This window comes from Glycine max, chromosome 18 (genome assembly GCF_000004515.6).
Source record: "Glycine max cultivar Williams 82 chromosome 18, Glycine_max_v4.0, whole genome shotgun sequence".
Taxonomy (NCBI): Eukaryota; Viridiplantae; Streptophyta; class Magnoliopsida; order Fabales; family Fabaceae; genus Glycine; species Glycine max.
In genome coordinates, this window is record NC_038254.2 from 13,073,809 (window position 1) to 13,092,161 (window position 18,353).

An 18,353-nucleotide genomic window follows, 5' to 3' on the forward strand; every position below is an offset into this window, starting at 1 on the left:
GTCAATCTAGTTGAGATTGCAGACAGTATTGTAAAAACGATCATCCCAGAAACAAAAAAATTGGTGTTGAAAAGTCTGATTTTCTCTGGATCTTATTGAGATTTGAGATCAAAGATAAACTACACTATATGTGCTCAAATTGTTAAGCTAGTTTGATGTTACCATATATTGATAATTGATCTTTATTATTAACAAGGGTGGACGCAACAATCCCTATCGTCTATAGAGGGAAATGGTTAGGGATTTCTTCATCCAATGGACTTGGAGCTTAGTACCCATTATATACCTATGACTTTTAGCAATATTCTAGCATTTCTTCGTTATTATTTCTGTATTATGATCAACATATTAACTTCTCGCCAACTTTATTAAATTATATATGCTAGCAAAGGCAAGAAAAGATAAATGTAAAGAGGATGGAATCAAGTGGTTTTTACTCTTTTATGGAAAGGTACTCTGTTCACTCTTTATGATAACCACTATGCTCTTGCTCATCCCTTTTATCGAACTTCTTTTTACACTGTGAATCCTTTTATTATGGTTCATGGTATTGCATAGTCTATGAAAGCATTGTAAAATTAGATAAATGATATTTGGGATAAATATTTCTTCTCTTCTGCAACAGAGGGGCAGGGTAGGATCAAGGATTTCAAGATTCCAGCAGAATGACATTGTCTTTGCTTTTGAGAGAAAATTAGGTCAAAGAAACATGGTAGAATAGAGCAAATTAAAGGTGAATTGAAGGTATGATATGTAAGTATGCAAGAAAAAGAAATTTGTGTGGGTGTTGTGGGTGTCTGAGTGGTTAAAATAGGAGCCTGAATCCCTTATTAAGGAGTTTGAAGTATGTAACTCTTATTTATTACTAAAATTTGCAAGTAAACTTGTTACTTGTTTTTAGTATTTTGATACTAAGAATTATGATTTTGTAACAAATTATGATGCCTAAACAAAAACAAATATGTATATGTCCAGATATATTTTAAAATATTGTTATATTTATTTTTCAAGAATTTATCATCAGGAGCTTTTGGAATATTGTTATATTTATTTTTCAAGAATTTCTCACCAAAAGAATATTTCAAGAAATTCTCATTAGGGATTGATCGTCTTTGACTATTTCCTTTTGTTATATGATGATTTATCATGGACATGTAACTGCATTTGCGATGACTGAGGAGAAGTAGCAACAATGAAAATGAAGGCTAGTCATTAATTAAATGAGGTTTATGAAGAGCTGATGCATCAGAACTCAGAAGGAAATGGACATTCTGTTGGCAAAGTTTCAAGTTGTTGTATCTAAACACAAATTTCTGACCTTGGTGGTCTAATTTCTCTGCCACAAGTTGTTGTATCTATTGAGCAGGATAGTATAAAATGTTTTTATGCGCAGGTGGTCAGATGCAGGTTATTATTATGCCTTAATCTGTTATTTAAAAATTATGACAATAGCAAGGTCAGAACTTGATACTTTAAGTTCGTCAATTGTCATAGTTTGCAAATCCTTTGACTCTATCTTCATATAGCTTTATTTTTTGCAAATATATATACCAGAAGGTATTGATACATTTTATGTGAGGATATGAAACTGAGAAAAGTCAGAAGACCATAAATATCTGAAGGAGCTTTTGTAACTAGAAGAATAAGCAAACCAGTTTGGGTGGCAAGAATTAACTAACTGAGGCAAAATATATATATTTATTCTATTGTCTAAACCCTGTACTATTATTGATGCATTTTTTTCTTCTTCTATTGATTGTCTAATGTAATATTATTTGTGGCAAGAATAAGGTTTTAAATTGTGGTTGTGCTCACAATTTTGTTACCGTCGTTGATATTATGGGAAATTGCAAATAAATATAGCTGATACAATCATAATTGCAATTACAGAAACTTGAAAAGCCTTGATGTTGTAGTTGAAATCATGGTTGCAGACCGTTTGTATAGTTACAAATGTACTCACCCACCGATGGCTGGTTTATTGTATTTGTTACTAGCAGTTGCAGTTGATGGCTTTTTTCTAATATCTATACACAAAATATTAAAATAGCAATATTTTATTTTGACCCTAAAAGCCTCTTAGATAACTTTAATTTCATAGACAGCTCCATACCAAACTCCTTGACAACTACTACTTTGAAGACAAGGCAACATTTTATTCTCAAGGTCATAGAAAACACAAAAGCTTGTTCCTCTAGCTAAGCAACTAAATAGGGTATTTGTATAGCAGGAGAACCTTCTTCCAAGATGGCCTGTTGCTAATATCATCCCACCAAGCACTCACATGCTTCCTTTCTCTAAGCATATACTCCTTTTTCACTTGATTTATCCAATAATGAGTAAATGGGAGATGGCTAAGGTCAGCAAGGCTGAAGAAATCCCCTGCCAAGTACTTTGCCTTGGATAACCTCTCCTCATAAATGTCAAGCACCTTCCCAAGCTTTTTTTCACTCTCTTGAATAACTTTTGGGTCAAATGGCTCCCCCTTTAATGGGTGAACCAAAATATGCATAACCAAGTTGTAGATTGGTGGGTAATAGTTATGGGCCTCAACTTCAAGCCATTTCTCCACAAGATCCCCTGCTTCTAGTGTCTTCCCCAACAAATCAGTCCCTTGTTTTTTGTACTTTTCACAATAGTATCTAAGTACTGCCCTTGATTCTACACAATTAAGAGAGAGATCAAAATTATTTATGAAGACCAAAATGAAAAGGATCAAGGTTATTTATGTTAAACTATAAGGTATATAAACAAGATGAGGAAACAAGTAAAAGGGCTAACCATAAAGAGTATTGTTATGGTTCTACTTGCAACTGATTTACAAAACCAGCAAATAGAACAACACAACAGCACGCATACAAAAACTAATAACAATAAAGAAATTGAATCAAACAAAGATAAGAGATATAAGATGAACACGAGCAATTACGTAGTTCAGTCACAAAGGACCTACATCCACGAAAGGAAGCGAAATTGATCTACTTTGGTACAAGAGAGATCACTGTGTACAAATAGAATCTTGCTTGGTTCTTTCAAGGTTGAGATAATAACATCAAGGATTCCAAATTTAACTATATCTCTCTCATACACCCCGATCTTTCTCTCATTGAGATGATGGGACCTCACTGCTACGGCTTGCCCATAAGGAAATACTCCAATGTTCTATGTTTATATAGCACTCAAGAAAACAAACTATCAAAGAGAAACTAACTTCCAAAACAAAACTGAAAAAAAAAAAAAAAAAAGTTAGTTGTTGGCCACCAACTAACTTACCAGAAAACTGTTCCTAAATAATTTGACAGGTTGCAAACAGATATTAGAGATATATCTTCACACGTATAATCACCATCTTGAACAACAGACATCAATCCAACGGGCCGTAAATTACAAGCAACAAGCATATTATATTTGACAAAATATTAAAAATCCATTTTGTTTCTTTATCTTAGATTCTTAATATTTTACAATCATATTAAATCTTGACTAATCTGATTTAAGCTATATAGGATTATCTTAGACTCTCCCCACATCTATTTCTTTATTAATATTTTATTCTTGAAAAAAATGTTTCTCATGAAAGAATATTGTAAAAAAGCACATGAACAGATTGAAAAGAACATCGTTTTTTTTCCTTCTAATTTGTTTTTCCATTAAATATCTGTCAAGAGAGGGGCTGGCTATAATTTTGCTCACATATCCGTTATTCAATACGTATAAAATGATTGCAATACATGCCGTTACTCTTTATTTTCATTTTACAATTACATATTGTTTTAGTTTTGCTTTTAATCATACAAACTTAGTTAAATTCATTCTAATCATTCACCTGGTTAGAACTTAGAAACGTTGATGAAACTTACTAAATATTTAAATTTTCCCCCAATTATTAAGTAGTAAAACATGGTCATACCGGAAAACAAGGATACAATTAATTTTTATCAAATATAAAAAATGTATATATTTTTCTCTTCTAACATTGTGATATCGTATTACTCAACAATAAGAGATAATCTTTAGGTATATATATACAATTGTTTTTGAGAAACAAACTTTTTTCATTCTAGTATTTAAGACATAATTACATATAGAGGTTCAAACTTAAGACCTATGATTATGCTAGAATGACACGGTGCCAATTAATTAATACATTTAGTGATAATAATAAAAGAAAATTTAAATCCGTTTAATTTGAAAAATCATTTTCTTTTCTTATTTCTTATTTTTACTTTTAATTACAAAATTGTCACTTTTTTTTTTCGAGATGTATACAAGACACATAGAGACAAAAGAAAAATATCTTTACTATTTGTATAAATCTTTGAAAACAAAATAATTAAAAATGAAAACTAAAAACATTTTCTCCTAGTAAATCGACCCTACATTAGCTCACACATATAACGTTATATAATCACAAATGCTCAATTACACGGTGTCCAAGTAAGATGTTAGATATGTTATATTGCTGATGGAAGAAATGGAAAATCTTTTTTCTTTTAGAAAGTGTTTGGTAAGAGATTTTTTTTTATGGGAATCATAATTCTTGACATGATTATTATATTTTTGAGAATGAATAAAATTTGTTTTGATTGATCATTGAAAATTTTTAGATAAATTTTCAAGGAATAAAAAAATTATGAATATTTTTATCGATTATTTTAATTATTTATCACATTATATGACTTAATAAAAAACAATATGATACTTTTACTATAGTAAAAGAAAAGTTTAACTCGAGACAATAAGATTTCCATCATTTTCCATGGAAAAGTTTTTTGGGAAACATCATTTTTTAGAAATATTATTTTTTTAAAAAAAAAAATGCATACCAATACATGAGAAACTAAGTTTCTCAACTTATGATTCCCAAAAAAATAACACCAAACGCCACTTTAGATAGAGATGAAATGGAAAACCTATACTATTAGAGGATGAAAAATGCATTTAGAAAAGGTAATTGCACCTGCAATTTGAGGTACTCAGGTTGGTTGTGCTCTCCCTTAAAGCCATCAACATGTATTGTTTCAAACTCAATTTCCTTCTCAATGAGACACACTATCACCCGCTTTGGGTACAATTAGCACGGATGTATATTTTATTAAAGCCTTGTTTTTAATCCTTTGAGTGTTTTTTTTTTAGTCTTTCAAATTTAAAGTTATTTTTTTTAGTTCTTGAAATTTATAAAATATTTTTTTTTGTTCTTCTGTGCAACACAGATCAAACATGAAATAAGAAATTCGCAAGTATGATTTTCTATTTTTCATTTTAAAATGATTCAAAATTTTCATAATGAAGTCAGTAATTAAAAAAATTAAAAATCCATTAATTACTTTAAATACTGCTTAAATTTTTTTATTGACTTGATTTTGATTATTTCAAACCATCACAAAATTATACTTTAAAATATAAAATAGAGATCAAATATTATGACGATAAAATATGCTAAAAATTATGAATCTCTTATTTCTTTTTTTACTCGCATTTTGCATAAGGACAAAAAGAAGTAATATTTTGCATATGCTTGACTCTGGAAAAAAACAACTTCAAATCTAAAGAACTAAAAAAAAAGACTCACATTAAAAATATATTTATTTCTTAAAAAATTATTTTATAACTTTTTTAACTGCTAATTAATAATTACTTAAAAAAATGATAGCCATTCCTTCAAGAGTTCGTGTCTTTCGGGTGATGAATCTGTCGTGCTATATAGCATTGCTCTACTAAGAAAGATTTTTGTTACTCGTATCCTATATGACTTGAAAAGAATTAACTCCCACAAAAATTATCTATGATTTTGTAATATTTTTTTTTTGTTGAATGCGATTTTGTAATCATTTAGTCATAATGCAATCCTGGCATTTAATTTAAAAAATATAAAGAAAAAACATTATCGGGAGAGATTCCCACTTTAATACCAAATATGTGAATTTAGTCTCATGTCCTACTTTATTTTCGTGTACGATATGTTGTTTAAAATTTTTTTTTTTTACTAAGTTATTTAAAAAAAATGAAATAGTTAAGTACTATTGGCTTACATACATAGTATTATTTAAATTGTGTAAAGTTTTATATACATGATTGTCTTAATAGATAGATTTTTTTTCTTCAGTCAAACAAAAATAATTAATTTATTTATTTTATAAAGTTATTGTTAGAACAAAGGATGAAAGTTTGAAAAAAAAAAAAGAAAAAAAAAGGCTTCAAATCCCACGTCACTCAGGATAAACACTTGAATAGTGTTTCACTCCCTATATATAGAGAGCTCATTTCTTCATTTTTTCTTGCCTCAGTTGAGAAGCATTTCCTCAACTTTTCTTTCTCCCTCCCATATTTCAGTCGATGCATTTCCGGCAAACTTCTCCCTCTTTCTTTCTGTCGCTCTAAAATTTCGGTTGGCTAAGAGTGACTTTTTAAGTCATATTTTCAATTGGTTATAAGAGTGACTTTTTAAGTCATATTTTTCGGTTGGCTATAAGAGTGACTTTTTAAGTCATATTTTCGGTTGGCAATAATAGTGACTTTTCAAGTCATATTTTTTGGTTGGCTATTAGAGTGACTTTTCAAGTCATATTTTTGGTTGGCTGTTAGAGTGACTTTTCAAGTCATATTTTCGGGTGACTTTAGAGTGACTTTTCAAGTCATACAAGAGGGTGTAATTCTAGAAAAGGTTCCCTTAGTGCAATGGGAATCTTATACAGTGATCTGGGCTGTTTTATCTTGGGGACTTCGTGGTTGATAGTCTGCTTGCACAATTTTTGGCAGTGTCACGAAATATCTTAAAGAAAGAGACATTATCCGCGACTCAGCCAATAATTTTTTCGGTTTGTCATAAACTATTGTTACAACAATTTTAAGACGTTTCGGTTCTGCTATGGCTACCGTAGATATTACTGACTCGAACAACAATGACCTCGACAAACCTTTTAGGTTTGAAGGGTATCATTTCAAACGTTGACAACAAAAGATGATGTTTTCTTTAACAATGAGAAAAGTTGCCTATGTTTTGAACATTGATATTCCGGTGGTACCTGAGGATGCTAAGAAGGAAGTGAAGGATAAAATGACTATGGAATTAGCTCTCTGGAATGAAAATGATTACCTATGCAAGAATTTCATTCTGAATGGGTTAGCTGATGATCTCTATGATTATTATAGCCCATATAAGTCTGCCAAATTAGTTTGGCTAGCTCTGGAAAAGAAGTATGATACTGAGGAAGCTGGGACTAAAAAGTATGTTGTTAGCCGCTACCTCAAGTATCAAATGACTAATGATAAATCAGTAAAGTCTCAATCCCATGAGATATAAAAAATTGCTCAAGAGTCATACATAGCTGTGATAACTGAGATCAATATGATTGGAGGACCAGATGGATAGTGAGTAGACACTGGTGCCTCCCGCCATGTCTACTATGATCGTGCTATGTTTAAAACATACACGAATGTTGAAAATAAGAAAGTGTTGTTGGGTGATTCCCACACCACTAGTGTTGCTGGAACTGGAGATGTTGAACTAAAGTTTACCTCTGGAAAGACTTTGATTCTTAAAGATGTGATGCATACTCCAGAGATGAGAAAGAATCTGGTTTCTGATTTTCTTTTAAATTAAGGAATAATGGGGGTACTTCATCTAGTCATCTTCCTGCTATTAGTAGTGAAAATCTTGCACAACCAGAACTAGATATAGAGCCTCGAAGAGGTAAGAGAGCAAGAATTGCTAAAGAGTATGGGCCCAATTATATGACCTATACATTAGAGGAGGATCCATCAGACCTTCAAGAAGCTTTGTCTTCTTTGGATGCTGACTTGTGGCAAGAAGCCATTAATAATGAGATGGATTCTTTAGAATCTAACAAGACCTGGAATTTAGTAGACTTGCCTCCTGGCTGCAAACCAATTAGTAATGATCATTGTTGTGTAACAAATTTGATATGAAAGACCTCGGAGAAGCAAGTGTAATCCTTGGTATTAAGATTACTAGGTCAAAAGAGGGAATTTCTCTGGATCAATCTCACTACATTGAGAAGATCTTAAAGAAATATGACTACTTTGACTGTAAACCTGCTAGTACACCATATGATCCAAGTGTAAAACTGTTTAAGAACACTGGTGAAGGTATACGACAAACTGAGTACACAAGTATCATTGGCAGCCTTAGGTATGCCACTGATTGTACTAGACCCTACATAGCCTATGTTGTGGGATTATTATGCAGGTTTACCAATAGACCTAGTATGAAGCACTGACACGCTATTGAAAGAGTAATGAGGTACCTTAAAAGAACCATAAACCTTGGATTACATTATAAAAGGTTTCCCGCTATACTTGAAGGATATAGTGATGCAGATTGGAACACTTTTTCAAATGATTCCAAAGCAACCAGCGGCTATTGTCATACCCTAATTTCGTCCGGGGATCATCCGTTGTTGGGATGCGACCCTCGTTTGACTACTTCGAGGTACTTAGCACCCATCGTTAGGCAATTCGTGAAGTTCCGTGACGTGCCGGAAGTCAGAAGAAAGCATTATTGCACAACCCGTGAAGTTCCGTGACATGCCGGAAGTCGAAAGAAAGTGTTAGTGCGCAATCCGTAAAGTTCCGTAACATCCTGGAAGCCCAAAAAGGGGATGATTACGTGATCCCTAAGGTTTCGTAACATTACGGAAAGAAAACAAGTATCGTTACGAAATTCGTAAAGTTTCGTAACGTTACGAAAAAAGAATCAGCAAAAAAAGGCAATGGGGTGTATTTAGTAAACAGGGGGTGCAAATAGCAACCAGGCCCACTTGGGCCTTCCAGGATGTTCTCCAGAAGGCGGTGCCTTCTGGAGGAAGTAACCTAACTCGCTTAGGCGAGCTGGGTGGCAAGCTCCTCCCTGATTTTCCTATAAATAGGGGGAGGAGGGAAGAACAAAGATGTTCAACCCTCCTGGTATGTGAGATTCACTTAAAATTAGTGAGAAAAATTGTTTCCGTGAAGAAAATCCAAGCTGAGGCGCTTCCGTAACGCTTCCGTCACGTTTCCGTGGGTAATTTCGCGAAGATTTTCAACCGTTCTTCGTCGTTCTTCGATCTTCAACTGGTAAGTTCCCGAAATTGAACTTTTCAATTCATTCTATGCACCCTTAGTGGTCCTCATTTGTTTCGTGTACCCCCTTCTATTTTCATTTCATTTACTTTCGGTACCCCCTTTTGACGTGCTTTAGTCATTTATTTAAGTCATTTTCTCGCTTAATCAAAAATAAAATAAATTTTCACCGATCATTTGTATTGTAACATCCTCCTGTTAAAATGAATTTCGACCGTTCGGTCATGCCGTAACCACGTTTAAAACCAAAAAGAGGAAAAATAATAACAAAAATATCTTTTAGTAAAATAAAAAAAATCAATCGGACGTTTTCTTTGGGATTTCCCTTTCTTAATCGAATCGACTAATAACCAAAGTGAAACTAAGGTTAAAATCAATTCATTAACCAAACTTTTTGTCATCGCCTAAAAAAGCCATTTTTAAAGGTCCAACGCCTTGAAATGGTCTTTTCCGCTTTTATTGGTTAAATGTAAACTTCTAAAGGCCTAAAATCAACACGTAACTTTATTACCTCTTTTAATTTTAAAAAATAAGGAGATCATTAATGGTCCAATGCCTTAATGTTTCCTCTCCTTTCAAAAGAATCGAAAGATTGTTTAATGGTCCAACGCCTTAAATGACCTTTCATTCAATAAAAATATATCTTGCAAAAAGGGATAAAAACAATTTAACTAATGTTTAGTTCTCAAAGAACTACGTAGGTCTGATTTCCTTATCACAATTGAGGAATACGTAGGAGTAAAGGGAAACACCGTTGTCGACCAGAAAAAGATAAAAATATAAAAAGGCATAAAAAAGACATAAGAACGTGAAAAGGGAAAATAACATAAATTGAAGTCATATTTGCACATTTGATTAAAGGCTGCTGTCTCTTGTGACGAATGTGTGGGGTGTTAATACCTTCCCCGTGCGTAAATACAACTCCCAAACCTTTCACTTAAAGTTCATAGACTACGTCTTTTCCGGTTTTTCCGACGTTTTTCTCAAATAAACGTTGGTGGCTACTCCGTGGGTATTCCTTTCTTGGAAGGCGCATCCCGCGAGTCACGCGTCGCCCTCCCGCCGAAAGGTGGGTTGCGACATTTGACGACTCCACTAGGGACTGTTTTTAGAGAGTTAGGCCATTTAATCTTGTGCAATGTTTTATCATGACTTTCTCCTTTGTTGGTTTCCCTTTATTTTTCTTATGTTCTTGTGTATATAACTCTTTGATGCTTTTAGTGTGTTTTAAAATGTATGCATGAGGTAAATATTTATTCATTTGATGCACACAAACACCAACACTATTTGCACACATGGTGAGTTGAAAAAGGGCCCTATACTCGGGTTCGTGGGAACATAAGGAGTGGAGGTGAATCTGTGATCATGCTAGGTCTTCGACTTGCTTGATTATAGTGAACCCTCATCTAGAGTTTTTCTCTTTGATAACATATTGTTGCTAGTAGTCCCTACTGCTGCAATATGTTCTTCGAAGGGGATGATACCTCTAGAGACCATCAAGAGAGATATGACCACCTTGGGAATTATCACTAAAAGCCTTTTTAGCTCCCTCCCATATCGGTCCCTTGAATAGGGGCACAGAGCAGACACGCTGCGGGCCATTTTTCACTGCCATGCATAAATGTCATGTACCATTTTGCTTATATTTGTTTGTGAATATTGTCGTACTATGTACATCCTTGTGTTGTGCCTTTCGCATATGCATCATGCACGGGTTCTGTCTTGATCCTCTCTCTTTGGCAAACCAATGGAGGGTCCGTGTCACCTTCTTAAATACATACGTCGGGCACTGTGCTACCCCAAGACGTTGTATCTAAGAAGGAGACAATTTCTCGGGCTCCCATATTCACAAATTGCATCTGTGTCATATGCATTTCTTAATGCATTCATCCATTCCACCCATGATAGATGTCGGAGTTTTGATTCGCGCTAGATTTTGTTTCACTTTAGTAAAACATGGGATCAAGTCAAACGCCTTCGCTTAAAAAAAGGTTCTATCAAGTCAAGGTCAAGAGCCTAGGGATCACCAGTCTAAAAGAGCTAGGGAAGTTAATGGGGCAGCTCCAGCGGCAAGCTTTTCGCAAAGCTTACGGTAAAATCTGGGACCTAGCCATGGCAGAAGTCTCCACAGAGGCCATTGCCTCCCTCGCCCAGTATTATGATCAGCCATTGAGGTGTTTCACCTTTGGGGACTTCCAACTATCACCCATGGTAGAAGAATTTGAAGAGATCCTAGGATGTCCTCTAGGGGGAAGGAGACCATACCTCTTCTCAGGGTTCTATCCCTCATTAGCTAGAATTTCTAAGATAGTCCAAATCTCGGCGCAGGAATTAGACCACAGAAAGCAAGTCGAAAATGGGGTTGTTGGAATACCGAAAGGAGAATGCTGAACTGAGAGATATAAATGTAGCTACCACCAAAGCCTTGGAACAAGAAACCAAGAGGGCTTGTAGGGAAGAGCACGACTGGAACAAGTTCTGAGGGGCTCTGTGGGGCAGCAACAGCAAGCTTAAGCTCCGGAGAGAGGAAAGGGACCAATCACGAGTAGACAGTTTGATCTTGAAAGATGAGTTGAAGGTTTGCTCAAGGTCCAAAAGAAACTTGTCTCAGTGGTTATGCGAAACAGAGACCAACATGCTAGCCATCGTCAGCAGGTACCAAGAAGAACTAAATCTAGCCACGACCCATGAGCATAGAGTGGCGGACGAGTATGCCCAAGTGTACGCGGAAAAGGAGGCTAGAGGAAGGGTGATCGACTCGTTACATCAAGAGGCAACAATGTGGATGGACCTATTTGCTCTTACCTTGAACGGGAGTCAAGAACTTCCCCGATTGCTAGCCAAGGCCAAAGCGATGGCAGACACCTACTCCGCCACAGAGGAGATCCACGAACTTCTCGGCTATTGTCAGCATATGATAGATTTAATGGCCCATATAATTAGAAACCGCTAGGAAGCTTGTATTGTCGCTCAGATCTTGACTAGTTATAACTTTCTGAATAAAATGAGTTTGTCCCATGTTTTTACTCCAAAAGTCAGTACGAATCAAATCACTCCCGCATTTTATCTCTAGCATGCATTCATTATTCTTTACCTACTCCACACGTTTGGTTTTTAAGGAAAAACACCATAACTAAACGCGCCCCAAGGCATCCCTATCGCACCAGATCCAAATCTAGAACGATGGGTGATCATGAGGAGACATTGGAACATATGAAAGCCGACATGTCGGCTTTGAAAGAGCAGATGACTTCCATGATGGAGGCCATGTTAGGAATGAGGCAACTCATGGAGAAAAACGTGGTCACCGCTGCCTCTGTTAGTTCGGCTGCCGAAGCAGACCCAACTCTCCTAGCTACCGCGCATCATCCTCCCCCAAACACGGTAGGATGAGAAAGGGGCACACTGGGGCACAACAGCAACCCCCATTTGGGATACAACCGGGTGACTTACCCTTATGGATTACCGCCCAATTACACGCCGCCAGTCATGCATGATGATGCGGGTCATGCCTCTTCCCTCATCCTTGAAAGGGAGCCTCCTCGACAGCCCGACGAGGTCCATGAAGATCATCGAGAGTATGCCCAAGGGGATTTCGATTTCTACCCCCCGATCCCGGTCGAGGGGCCGGCGCCCAACACATTGCCTCAACCCGACCTCACAGCACAACCAATATTCTTGTCCACAAAAGGACCACCCCCGGCGGCCGAAGAAAGAAGGAAAATCGATCTCCTCGAGGAGAGATTGAGGGTTGTTGAAGGCTTTGGTGACTATCTGTTCGCGGACATGGCGGATCTTTGCTTGGTACTGGATGTCGTCATCCCCCCAAAATTCAAAGTGCCTGATTTTGACAAGTATAAAGGGACGACTTGTCCTAAGAACCATCTCAAGATGTATTGTCGCAAGATGGGGGCACACTCTAGGGATGAAAAGTTGTTAATACACTTTTTCCAAGATAGCTTGGTTGGAGCTTCGGTTGTTTGGTACACTAATCTGGAAGCTTCCCACATTCGTACTTGGAAGGACCTGATTACTGCTTTCCTAAGACAATATCAGTATAATTCCGATATGGCTCCCGATCGCACTCAGCTACAGAATATGTTTAAGAAGGAAGGTGAGACCTTTAAATAGTACGCACAGCGGTGGAGAGACCTAGCAGCACAAGTGGCCCCTCCCATGGTTGAAAGGGAGATGATTACCATGATGGTGGACACCTTGCCAGTGTTTTACTATGAGAAGTTGGTAGGCTACATGCCTTCCAGCTTTGCTGACTTGGTATTCGCTGGGGAAAGAATCAAAGTAGGGTTGAAAATAGGGAAGTTCGATTACGTTTCCTCCACAAGTGCCAATGCTAAGACAATCGGAGAAACTGGGGCAAAAAGGAAGGAAGGAGATACCCATGCCGTCACTTCAGCGCCCGCATGGGTCAAACCCCCGCAGACCTCTCATGGTACACATCAGTGCGCGCAACATTATCCGAGCTTTTCAGCTCGCGTCGGGAACTCTTCCAATTCAGCGCCTATACAGCCTAGAGCGCCCGCCCCCATCCAGAGGGAGGCCTTCTAAGCTCCGGCTCCAACCACGGCTCGCTCGGCCGGCAATGCCCACTTTGGTGCCGGTTCCAACGCAATGAGGAACTTTCCCCCGAGGCCAATTCCAGAATTCACCCCACTCCCAATGACGTACAAGAACCTCTTGTCGTCCCTCATCGCCAACCAAATGGCTGTAATAACTCCCAGGAAGATCTACCAACCCCCTTTCCCAAAGTGGTATGATCCTAACGCAACTTGCACGTACCATGGGAATACCCCGGGCCATTCCATTGAAAAATGTTTGGCCCTTAAATACAAGGTCCAACATTTGATAGACACCGGATGGCTGACATTTCAAGAGGATCGGCCCAACGTTAAAACCAACCCGCTCGCCAATCATGGAGGGGGAGTGGTTAACGCCATTGAGTCGGATAGACCGCGTAGGTCTAAGCCTTTAAAGGACGTGGCGACCCCTAGGAGGTTTATCTATGAGGCCCTACAAAAGGGAGGTGTAATTCCCCATGGTGGGCATGAAGAGGATTCTTATTTGTTGCATCCCGGTGAGCTACATAACATGGAAACATGTTTAGCAGTGGAGGAATTGTTGCAACGAATGATAGATCAAGGCCGACTAGAAGTCGGTGATGAGGGGAGGGACGAGCAGCATATATGTATGCAGTTCGCGGATGAGAGAAATTTTGGAAGGCCTAAACCTTTGGTGATATATTTCACCAAGGACGCAGCTTCACAAAAGACCCGATACCCCTCGGCAGCTAAACCTGTTCCTTTTCCATACCAAAACAGCCACGTAGTCCCGTGGAGGTATACACCTTCGAGTGAAAGGAAAGAAGAAGCCACTGACATCAGCTCCTTGTCGGCCAAGGTAACCAATATCAGGGGGCTGAGCGGTGTGACCCGTAGCGGTCGCGTGTTTGCACCCCCCGACCTGCCGACACAACCCGCAAACGTTAAAGGGAAGGCGAACATGGTGGAGGAACAAAATGACAAGACGAACCTCACTCCGAACGAGGATATTCCAGTGAAAGGTCTTCCGGAGAAAAGGGATGGTTGTGGCAAGAAGGAAGTGTCGCTAGAGGAAGCAAGCGAGTTTCTCCGTATTATTCAGCAGAGCGAGTTCAAGGTCATTGAGCAGCTCAACAAAACCCCAGCCAAGGTCTCTCTTTTAGAGTTACTCATGAGCTCTGAGCCTCATCAGGCTTTGCTAGTAAAGGTCTTGAACGAAGTTCATGTGGCCCAAGATATCTCTGTAGAGGGCTTTGGGGGACTTGTCAATAATATCACTGCCAACAATTATCTCGCCTTTGCCGAAGAAGAAATCCCTGCCAAGGGGAGAGGGCATAATAGGGCTTTGCATGTATCAGTCAAGTGCATGGACCACGTCGTAGCCAAGGTGCTCATCGATAACGGTTCCAGTTTAAACGTAATGCCCAAAAGCACTTTAGAGAAATTACCGTTTAATGCTTCTCATTTAAAGCCAAGTTCCATGGTAGTTCATGCCTTCGACGGCACCCACCGAGAGGCTAGGGGAGAGATCGACCTCCCTGTACAGATAGGCCCCCATACCTGTCAGGTTGCCTTTCAAATAATGGACATTAACCCTGCTTACAACTGCCTTTTGGGGCACCCGTGGATCCACTCGGTGGGAGTTGTTCCCTCTATGCTCCACCAAAAATTGAAATTCGTAATAAAGGGGCATTTGGTTATCGTATCGGGCGAGGAAGACATCTTGGTGAGTTGCCCGTCCTCTATGCCATATGTGGAAGCCGCGGAGGAGCCATTAAAAACAGCCTTCCAGTCTTTTGAGGTGGTAAGCATTGCCTCTATAGATTCCTTCTCTGGGCAACCTTGCCTGTCTGATATGGCAGTAATGGTGGCCCGAGTGATGTTGGGGAATGGTTACGAGCCTGGAATGGGTTTAGGCAAGGACAACGGTGGCAGAACCAGCCTGATAAGCGCCAGAGGAAACCGCGGGAAGTTTGGGTTAGACTATAAACCCACACAAGCCGACATAAGGAAAAGCGTTGCAGGAAGGAAAAGCGGAAGCCAAGGCTCGCGATTAAGACAAGAAGACGAAGGGGGCCCGCCCTGCCACATAAGTAGGAGCTTTATAAGCGTGGGTCTAGGACACGAAGGCCAAGTCGTTGCAATATGCGAAGATAACGCTCCGAGTGGGTCGGATTTGGTACGACCATGCCCTCCTGATTTCCAACTAGGAAATTGGCGAGTAGAGGAGCGCCCGGACATTTACGCGACAAGCATAATGTAACCCTTTGTGGCTTTTAAACTCTACAGTTGGGCCTAGGCTTTAGAGTTTCCTTTTGTTCAGGCTTTATGTCTTTTGTTCCTGAATTTATAATACAAAGATCTTTCTTCATCTGTTCCTACGTCTCTACCTAGATCCAACGACAAGTCCCTCGAAGGTACTAATACCTGGGACCCGACCATCGATTTCGAGCAAGAAATGAATCTAACGGAGGATAAGGAGGACGAGGATGTGGGACTTCCCCCGAAGTTGGAGAAGATAGTCGCCCATGAGGACCAAGAGATGGGGCCTCATCAAGAAGAAACGAAACTAGTGGACTTAGGAACCGGTTGTGGGAAAAAAGAAGTAAAGATAGGCATGGGTATGACCGCACCCATCCGCGAAGAATTGACAGCCCTGCTAAAAGATTACCAAGACATCTTTGCTTGGTCGTACCAAGATATGCCCGGTTTGAGTTCTGACATTGTACAACACCGATTGCCTCTAAATCCCGAGTGTTCCCCGGTAAAACAAAAGCTGAGGAGGATGAAGCCCGAGACATCCTTGAAAATAAAAGAAGAGGTAAAGAAACAATTTGACGCTGGTTTTTTGGTTGTCGCTCGGTACCCATAATGGGTTGCCAACATTGTACCAGTCCCTAAGAAGGATGGGAAGGTGCGAATGTGTGTGGATTATCGGGACTTGAATCGAGCCAGTCCCAAAGACAATTTTCCTTTGCCGCATATCGATATCCTCGTGGATAATACGGCCAATTTCGCTTTGTTTTCCTTCATGAATGGGTTCTCTGGTTACAATCAGATAAAAATGGCATCGGAGGATATGGAAAAGACTACCTTCGTCACCCTGTGGGGAACGTTATGTTACAAGGTGATGTCCTTTGGACTCAAGAATGTCGGGGCAACTTATCAACAGGCTATGGTAGCTTTGTTCCACGATATGATGCACCAAGAAATTGAGGTCTATGTGGACGACATAATTGCCAAATCTAAGACCGAGGAGGAGCACCTTATCAACCTGCGGAAGTTGTTCGAAAGGCTTAGGAAGTATCAATTGAGGTTAAATCAGGGAAGTTGCTAGGTTTCATCGTAAGCCAGAAAGGGATAGAGGTGGACCCCGAAAAGGTGAAGGCCATCCTCGAGATGCCGAAACCCCGTACCAAGAGGCAAGTCCGAGGTTTCCTGGGACGTTTGAACTATATTTCCAGACTCATATCATAGCTCACTGCTATTTATGATCCGTTGTTCAAACTCTTACGCAAAAACCAAACCGTCCGCTGGAACGAGGATTGTCAAGAGGCGTTTGGAAGAATCAAAAAGTGTCTCATGAACCCTCTTGTGCTTATGCCGCCGGTGCCCGGAAGGCCTCTCATCTTGTATATGACGATTTTGGACGAGTCGATGGGATGTATGTTGGGGCAACATGACGAGTCCGGAAGGCCTCTCATCCTGTGAAATGAATTACTCCCTGCTCGAGAGAACGTGTTATGCTTTAGTCTGGGCATCCCACCGTCTAAGACAATACATGCTGAGCCATACCACCTGGTTGATATCCAAGATGGACCCGGTTAAGTACATCTTTGAAAAGCCTGCTCTCACAGGACGAATTGCCCGGTGGCAAGTCTTGCTATCCGAATTTGATATAGTTTACGTCACCCAAAAGGCGATAAAAGGAAGCACCTTAGCAGATAATTTGGCTCAGCAACCTCTCAACGACTATCAGTCCATGCATCCCGAATTCCCAGATGAGGACATCATGGCCTTGTTTGAGGAAAAACTAAACGAGGACCAGGACAAATGGACCGTATGGTTTAACGGAGCGTCAAACGTTCTAAGCCATGGCATTGGAGCAGTATTGGTCTCTCCAGACAATCAATGTATACCTTTCACAGCCAGGCTAGGGTTTGACTGCACCAACAATATGGCTGAGTATGAAGCGTGTGTCCTGGCCATCCAGGCAGCAATTGACTCTAATGTCAAACTGCTCAAAGTATACGGGGACTCAACACTGGTGATTCACCAGCTGAGAGGGGAATAGGAAACGTGAGACCCTAAGCTGATACCCTACAAAGCCTATATCAAGGAGTTGGCTGATTCCTTTGATGAGATCTCCTTCCATCACATTCCCCGGGAGGAAAATCAAATGGCGGATGCGCTTGCTACTTTGGCATCCATGTTCCAGCTAACACCGCACGGGGACCTACCATACATTGAGTTCTGGTGTCGTGGTAGACCCGCGCATTGTTGTCAAGTGGAAGAGGAACGGGACGGTAAGCCTTGGTATTTCGATATCAAACAATTCGTTGAAAGCAAAGAATACCCACCAGGGGCTTCCGACAATGATAAAAGAACATTAAGGAGATTGGCGGCCAGTTTCTTCATGAGCGGGAGCATACTATATAAAAGAAACCATGACATGACTCTCCTGCGATGCGTGGATGCCAAAGAGGTGAACCACAT

The 18,353-nt window shown here is 39.4% G+C and overlaps 1 protein-coding gene across 1 annotated transcript; it reads right to left on the reverse strand.

Moving 5' to 3' along the window:
• Positions 1-1,818: 1,818 nt before the first annotated feature.
• On the reverse strand, positions 1,819-9,812 carry LOC100781859 (glutathione S-transferase F10; the record flags this gene model as incomplete). The annotated part of the gene is made up of 5 exons (XM_006603174.4): positions 1,819-2,661; positions 3,003-3,162; positions 3,312-3,378; positions 4,962-5,068; positions 9,804-9,812. Coding segments are annotated over 5 exons (798 nt in total), but the record flags the coding sequence as incomplete, so codon positions are not given.
• Positions 9,813-18,353: the final 8,541 nt, after the last annotated feature.